This window comes from Poecilia latipinna, unplaced genomic scaffold (assembly GCF_001443285.1).
Source record: "Poecilia latipinna isolate Pla-1442-1.1 unplaced genomic scaffold, P_latipinna-1.0 Scaffold131, whole genome shotgun sequence".
Lineage (NCBI taxonomy): Eukaryota > Metazoa > Chordata > Actinopteri > Cyprinodontiformes > Poeciliidae > Poecilia > Poecilia latipinna.
The window spans coordinates 118337-126976 of NW_015112747.1; the positions used below are offsets into that span (position 1 = coordinate 118337).

At 40.4% G+C, this 8640-nt stretch overlaps 1 protein-coding gene across 2 annotated transcripts in view; it reads right to left on the reverse strand.

The window, feature by feature from the left end:
• Positions 1-8427, reverse strand: part of cntn3a.2 (contactin 3a, tandem duplicate 2) — a 59241-nt gene extending 50814 nt beyond the window's left edge. For both annotated transcript variants that reach the window (XM_015028618.1, XM_015028617.1), the window contains exons 1-4: positions 8155-8427; positions 7861-8079; positions 1012-1149; positions 132-267 (exon numbers count right to left, since the gene is read on the reverse strand). In XM_015028618.1, coding sequence (XP_014884104.1) covers positions 132-267; positions 1012-1066 — 191 coding nt within the window. In that variant the 5' untranslated portion in view covers positions 1067-1149; positions 7861-8079; positions 8155-8427. The remainder of the gene's footprint in view (positions 1-131; positions 268-1011; positions 1150-7860; positions 8080-8154) is intronic.
• Between the last annotated feature and the right edge of the window lie 213 nt (positions 8428-8640).

Here is an 8640-nt window from a genome sequence, read left to right on the forward strand (position 1 = left end):
CTGATTATGAAGTAGAAGTCTCTTACTTCTGTGAAAAATGGTAATAATTGCATCCTTAAGTGCAGAGCTTTGGCACCATTGGTATTACATTGAAAAGAAATTAATTTCCAGTTCGGTAAATGAGCTCTTACCTGTACTGAGGAGAAGGCGTGCCCTTAGCATCACAAGTCAGGGTAGCTTCTTCTTCTATGGAGTCGACGGGGATGAACAGGTCAGCTGGTTCCATCCTCCACCGCGGACCGTGGTATGACGCACTGTCCAGACAATCTTTCAGAGAAACACAAAACTGCCTGAGCATGAAGAAGAATATCCACAGTGACAGACCTGATGTTCTAATTGTTTTTAAAGCATTCTGAAGCAAAATAATACTAATAATATGAGTATGAAAAAAACCAGAAAATATTGGAAGTGACATCCATGAGTTTCATATGATTCTGATCATGGTGTATTTCCCAACAGATAAACTCAAAAAAATCAACATCAGAGTGCATTATTAAATCAGCGATTCCTTTGCGTTACTTTAAAAAACATACATCGTGTCGATATGCATCAACAAAATAAAGCTATTACTATATATAAAATAGAAAAAAAAGGTTATTTTAAAATTTGATCACCAAACTGTGCTGCAAAATTTATTAAAGACGGACTCAGAGGAGTGGTTTCTATCGTTTATTCTTGGTGAAAAGAATGATTGTGACTTTTATTACCAATACATTTCACTGACAGTGGTGGGGAAGCTTGTGCTCAGTGTTTTGCCCAGGAAAAGATTATAGAATAAAAGCATCATATCTCCCCATCGGGTTATAATCTCAGCGGTGCGAGGAAAAAGATTGAGAGTATTCTGTTTGCAGTGTGAATGGAAGTCAATACTGATGAGTACTCCTCTAAACCAGAGCCTCCTATCATCTCTGACATCTCTTCACCCACTATACCACAACTGTGAATGTCCAAAGGACAAAAAAAAAAAAAAAAAAAAAAAAAAAACATCATTCGTATGAAAAGGTGCTTTACCTGTCAGACGGTCGATGATTGATAGCAATAGAAGCAGTTTCCATGGCAGCGTCATCTTTGGCAGCCAGGGGTAAATGAGACTTTCATCCAATAAGCTTTAAAATGGCACTTGTGTTCTCAGAGAGAAAAGAGCGTGACCTGTTGAAACAAGCATTTTCGAGTTAAAATCCTCTAAATGCCAGCTGTTTTATATAATAAGTCTTAAAAAAAAAAAAAAAAAAAGGATCAAGCAAGTTGAACCAAAGCACACAAACAGATATGCAGGATGTCAACTGTGGTGTGTGGGGCCCTGCTTCTGCAGGTCCCTTCAAATGACCTCGTGAGGCCACAGATTGATTGAAAGCAAACTTTTATCTAGGCAAGGGGAAATGATTTTACCCTCTTTCCAGGTTATTACTGTCCAGTTTCTTTAACTGAAGCCTTGACTGAATGTGTTAAACTTCTATTAAATTAAACTGTGTAAAGAGTTTTTCTAGGGTTGAGAATTATTTTAGCTTAGAAATCCAGATTGTTTTAAAAATAATACATTTAGCCACAAATTGAATGTCTGTTGTATAAAAATTTAAAATGAGAATGCTGTCTTGTTGAAGTTATGCCTGAGATTACAGGGTGATGACTGAAGTTATGATTCAGTTGACAGTTGCTCTGATGAAATAAAGACATCAGACTTTATACAGCTCTAACTCAAAAATGGACACTCGAGTAATATGGAGTTCAAAATCATTTGCAGTACATTTCTATTTAAATAATAATAAAAAAAGGAAAATGAATAATCAAAATAAACTGAGTCATATTCATCTTCCAAAGGTGAAGCATAATGTCGCTACAATGGCGCAGATGCTCAGTCTTCCGGCCGCTCAAATTAACAGGGATGGCTGACAAAACAGCGAACAAGCGCTGTAAATTTATTTAAGTATTTCTGGAGAACAGCCTCTTCAGATAAAAAGGTAAAAGCAACAGCATTGTTTTGAGGTGTTTTGCCTACAAGGCAGACAAACAAGTGAAGCTGAAGGACGTTGATAAGACTTAATGCAAGCCGTGCTACATCAAGTAGTTAAAAGTCAAGTGGCACAAAAACTTGGGAGAAGCATCTTAAAGGTCGACACTCAGAAAACATCAGTGAAGCTCCTGCAGCTACAGCAAACATGCCAGATTGAAAAGTTTACATTTTTTTGTTTAAATATTATCAACCTGCAGAGTTATGGCTCCATCACATTAACATATGATTAACATATGAAAGAGTATAGCAGCAGGCACCATTTCATACAATCAAATTTATATTTGACGTACTCATATATCAATGTTAGAAAACTCTTTATATTAAATAAGTTAAGAGGTTTGGGTCTTAAGACGTTATTTTTTGAAGACCCAAACTGAAACAAACAAAAGTTGACCAGAAACTAGTCTCACTGACTCCAGCTGTTCACTGTTCACAATGAAAATATGACACAAAATTAGCAGAGATTCAAGAACTGAACAGAGGTGCTGCTGAATACATTTTGCACAGACCAGATTCTTGTTCATAATTTCCAGCTCGCTGTACAAATAAGTCCATTAAGAAACATTCCCAAGTTATCTTTTGACCTAAATGGCTGAATTAAACTACTTACATGATTCAGACAATAACCAAAATGACATACAGCTGTCTTCCATGTTTTTCTGAGCTTTACTAAATAATTTAAAAGTGTATCTCTATGGTAGTAGCATTTAGTTGTATTTTTTTTAATCAAGGCAACTCAACAAAGGCAACATTGTAAAGATGTGTGGATAAACTGACTGTGAATGTGAGCTATTCCTCAAGATTACCCCAACTTCCCATCTGACTGGTTTGCCAACTTCCACCTGACAAATTCCCCTGCAAACAAACTCTTTCTGATTTCAGAGAACTCAACCTCATCAGCCATTACTGGCTGTGTACCCCAACATCTGGCTGTATTTAATGTTCCATTTGTCAGCGTTATTCATTTTGTTTAAGTTGCACAAGGCTTGTGGGAAGTTTGTGTGAGATTACATTTTCTTCCATGCTCTGTCAAAAGGTGCAGTAAGCTTAAGTATCGTTCCTCTTCGAATTAGCAACGTCAATACAATTTTGACGCAAAGCGGAGACTGTGTTCAACGTTACTGTTTGTACTGTTTGTACTGTTTGTACGACGTACCTGGGACAAACCGAAAGCTGAGGTTTGGTGTCAAATGCTCCAAACGTCAACGCATTCTCACTTTTCTAATCAGTGACAATGCCACTTTGTGCCCTGCATTGTGACCAAGCTGCCCTCAGAGACATTTGAGGCATATGGGGGGCAGAACATGCCAATCTTTTAGCTGGGAAACCGACGCCTCGGCTCATCCTTCACTTGGACGGATCCATGCCGGCTGGAGACTGAGGAGACTTGGACCTGGGAATTGGGTGCCATCCAATCAATTAGATTCACCCACAGCAGCATGTGTCTCCCCACATGCTGGGGCGAATCAAGACAGCCTGATGAGGAACCCCATTCCACTCAGGTCCATAATCAAGGGCAAGAGTCTGTCTGCTTGAAGCGCGTGTTGCAAATTGCGATGCACTGAGCAAGTAATGATGCAATTATGAAATGTCAAACGTACACACAATGGAGAACAGGCAATAACGCAGCAGTTAAGTGAGCGGTGCAGCATGTGCGGAGTATATGGAGATTTGAGTACATTAGTCTGCACCTGCATGAAGCAGTGTGCATGAATAAAGCTCATCTGTGCACAGGAATACACACAGAGTCTCCTGTAGAGGTGTTCAAGATAGGCCAGGGACAGATAATAACATCCATCTGCTGAATGTCACACAGCCCACACACACCTACACACTCAACTTGCTTTCTAACCATGTGCACCACATACAGTATAGGAGCTAGTACCTCTCTCCCCACACACACACACACACACTCTCTCTTACTTGCTCTTTCTCCCTTTCCATTTAGACGACATAATCCATGATGTGCAGCTCATTTGTGGCCTAATCCTGAGGCAAGTCTGGTTCAGAGTACTACTTATGGAAGGCCTAATTGTTTGTCAGCTGCCCGGATGTCAAATCAGACATGTGGGGTCTCAGCCAGGATTTTCTTCCCTACCTTTCATGTTTGCTCAGGCTTTTTTTTCCTTCCCCCAAAAGTCTGCAAAATTGGATTGGTACGCTTTCTCTTCAGAAGAGTCCTGGATGCCTTACCTCAGTGATAGGCTCATGCACACTGTGCAATCTGCTGGCACCTCCAGCGCTACGGATTGGTGGGGATGCAGTTGGTATCGCTCTCCTGTCAACTTTGCATGTTACGGTTTGGATTTGAAAAGGGGGTTTTTATCAGGAACAGATGGTGCCACTTTTTAAAGCACATCTGATCGGTCAATATTAGTCTAGCAGCAGGATAAATGCAGACAGCGCCCCCATCCCCCCACTTTTATAGTGGTACTACTGTAAAAACGCAAGTCCTGTGCTGCTTATTCACACCTCCCAGTCCTCTCTACTGTCTGCTACACCACAAAGTCTGTGTGACATCAATTTCGTCATCTGTACCAACCAACTGGGGTCCACCAGGACTCTCCACAGATGTCCTTCTGCAGTCAGGATTATTGTGACCGTGCTGACTGTGCAAGTTGACAGATACAATAACATCACTGTTCAAAGGGTGAAGGTGCACACGGTAGATACAGAGAACTATGAATCAAATGTTGAACAAATGTTGAAGAAAAAAAAAATCTTTTTTTTTTAATGGAACTAAAATTGGGAGATTTGCAAGATTTGGAGATTTCTTCTTTTACACATTTCTTTCCCTCTCAGTTTCAGTTGATTTAATTTTGCAGAGGCCTTAGATTTCAGGGAGTTAACGTGTAATTTTGCTCACGCCATTTTTCTGTTTATTTTTTAATTTTTGGTCCAGCATAAAGTGTAAATGTTGTACTAAAAGTGTGCAGAAACAAACAGATTAATAGTCATCATCAGCTGTTCATAGTTTTTTTTTTTCTGAAGCAGTGATGACTGAAATTACAACAAAGCTGAGAAGGATCACCTCACCATAACAAATAATGAATGATGGTTAACAGGCAAATAATATTTCTGTGATGTTTGCTAACACTGTGATGTTTGCTACTGTAGTAGCAGTAGTGAAAAAGTGAACAATTCCAGTTCAATGCTTGATTAAACTGGTATTTCATTTAGGGATTCTGTTCCACTTTTGTTCAGCTCTGGTTCACAACGTAAAGTATATATTTTAATCAAACCTGGACTTGGTAACAAACCTAATCTCTTACCTACTGGTCCTTATGCAATCTTTTTATTTTCTTTGTGAAAATATATCATTTGTCTGTTAAGTGTGAAATAATCAGGGTCAGTTTAGCTTCCCTGCTTTACCTGATCTAAGGTGATCTACTATACATGTCAAGAAAACCATTAAAATGTCTTTTTGCTCCACAAATTGTTCAAAGAATCTTTAGTCAGCCAAGAATAATTAGTTTCAGTTTTATTATATCTTAAATATAAATGATTCAGCATTAGAGTTCACCAAAGAAAGTAATACAGAAAAATGATTTGCAGACACATGTTTTACGAGTTGATTCACTGTGAGATCCTTTATGGCAATTTAAAAGGTTAACAGTAAACTGTGTGCAGATTAAGACTGTGCCACTACTGCACTGTTTGAAGTAGAGATGAAATACAGAATCCACCTGTGGATTCTGTATTTCCACCGTGGAGCAGTAGTTTTAGAATGCATAAGCTCAGTATTTGTTTTTGTGAGACTCTGAAAGGTGGTAATCAATATTAAATGCCTTCTCTTCCAACTCTTATGGTCAATGTAATAAATAATATGAAATATGCTGACATTATGACAAACTACAGGCTTGGCTACCAGTGCAATAGCAAGCCAAGGTTTTGAAAAGCTTACAATTTAAAATGTATTATAATTCTCAGTCAAGTCTTTTCTTTTAAGCATACAAGATGCTGGGGAAACTGCCACAGTGACCAGAGTTTTCAGTTTTCACCTGCTTGATGGCCCCACTCCCACCTGTTGCTGAACACTAGCATTTAACGGGCTACATTTTTCTTACACTAACAGTAAAAACACTTCCCAGCTGCTTGGCTGTTTTCTATTTTTCACTCAACAGTTAACCCTGTGTGACCTAAATTTCATCCTCTGCATCTACCCTCTAGGGTCCGCCGGCGGTCTCTGCTGAATTTTACAAGCGGCCCAGATTTTGGTGATTGCGCAAACTGTACACACCGACAGCGAACATAACACTCCAGGTCAGAGGGAAGCGCCAAGCAGTCAGCAGAATGAGAATGTCCACATTTGATGCACAATTCTAGTAGCTGTGATGTTAAATGGCTCACAGAGATTGAGGGAGACATTACACAATGAATGAAGAAATGAAAAAAGTGAGGAAAATCTGGGTTAATCTTAATGGAGATCTTCCTGTATTCACATTTCTATATGAATACAAGAATGTGTTTGTTCACCAGTTCCAAGAAACTTGAGTTCACGGATGCAGAGATAAATGTTTAGTGGAACTCCAAAAGCTTCACATAAGCGCTGCTTTAAAACTAAAGTTGACAAGTCTGAAGGTGGTTATTATTTCTTTTGGGTTTTATTTACATGTCCAGTGATGGATGTGGTGGGTCTGGTTGCCTTATTGTATTGGGGCAGATTTGCTTTGGGATAGTCAACCTGTTTCAAAACTGATGGGCTCCAACAGCACATTTAATTTCATGTTTCAAAATCTTTAAAAACCTCGATAATTCTACTATGGTCATCATGGATTTATCACACATGGGTACAAAGCTCAACACATTCTGAAACAAGCACACAGGTGTCCAACCAATTATATTATTTACAGACACACACACACACACATGCTCACTTTCAGCTTTCACTCCTAGATAATGTTAATGGTTGCAGTTTGCCTCATGGGGTGAATCCCTCTAACTCTCGATCAATGAGGAGGAACCAACTCGGGGTTTAACTGATTCAGACACAGTAATGCACAAACACCACATCTGCTTGAAGAAAATAGCCCAGCAGGAAGAGTGGGTGTGCATTTTTTATTTTTTTATTCTTTTGAAGGCCTGGGCTCCATTCATCAAAGCTGTATCCAAGCAGGCACTGGGACAAACAAGTATGTAATTAACTTGAGAATGTTGCAAAGGTAGAACTGTTGCCTGCATGCGTGTATGTGCGTGTGTGTCAGCAGCACCTCCTTTTTTTTTTTTTTTTTTTTAGTTTAGTAATGCATACTTCACAAAGATTCACTGAAAGTGTTTTTGCTTCAAAACACATCAGAAGGAGCATCATTGACAAAACATTATCGATTTCTCCCACTACATACAGACATCATGTATTCATTTCAACCTGAGGCTCATCTCCCTTTTATTACAATCCAATCAATTTGAAATGTCCTGTGGGTTCATATGCTTCAGACTTGATGTGGAAGCCTGGCTGCAGTGTGGCATCACACCAGGAGCGGTGAGAGGCTGAAATCCTAGCATCCCTTCATCACTCTGACAAAGAAAAAGCATGTTTGAGACACACGCAGCTCGCTACTAACAAATAGAGATTTATTTTATTTTATTTTATTTTTTTTTTAATATATGTTATTTCTAAAAGCTTTTTCCTTTACGGATCAGGAAAAGGCTGCGGATAGGAGGGTACATGACGCTGTTCCAAAATTAACACACAATTCTGATCAAATTCGAGGCATTTCATCAATGAATCAGTTTTAAACATGCAGTCCAGAGACGACATTTAAAATGCCCAAATAACTAATGATTTCTTACTAATTTCCACACACACACACACACACACACAAGCACGCACTGAGGCTGTTTTGTCTTACCTCCTGCTCAGAAGTGTCTCGAGACCAGCGGGAGTTAAATTCAGCCCTCGCAGAAAAAAACGACAAATTGATTCTCCATGGAAATAACGTGGTCGAGAAAATTTCGGTCACAATTGCAAGGTCGTTCATACAGGTGAAAGTGAGTCTGTGCTGGCCGGTGGCGAGGAGGCTCAAACACATGCGGCTCATATCGCTGCTCTGCCTCCTCTCCTCCACTCCCTACACGAAAAATAAAAAAATAAATAAGAAGAATTCAGAGGCACTCACACACACACGCACGCACGCGACACCCACGTTGTTCGCAGCACTGAATCGCGTTTAAAGCATATCCTCGCGCCCGCTGTAGCTACGAGTCTCGCCCCTCTGTTTACGCTCCCAAATCCAACACGCGTCTTTCTGAAGCCGGGCTCGCAGAGGGATCTTGCAGAGATGATTTATTATGCGCATCAAGTCGGCTCTCCGCTGCGAAGAAGAGGGAGGAGTAAAAGGAGGAGGAGGAGGATGAGTGGTGGCGGTGGGCTGGTAGCGGCCACAACCAGCAGCAGCGATTGGGATGTGGGGAAGGTGCGCGGGGCTGGGGAGGCGGACGCACCTGGAGGGAGAAGTGCGCCCCTCTGCGTCAGACCACCATTGCTGCTGCGCATCTGTGGTTCAGCCGAGGATCTTGGTAGGGACTATTTTCGCCAGTGCCGCAGGCTCTTCCCATTTTTAAGCAAACTATGGGTGAGCCGTGGGGATTTTAAGGAAAGAAGGAAAGGTGCGGCTAAAGCCGTTTAGTTT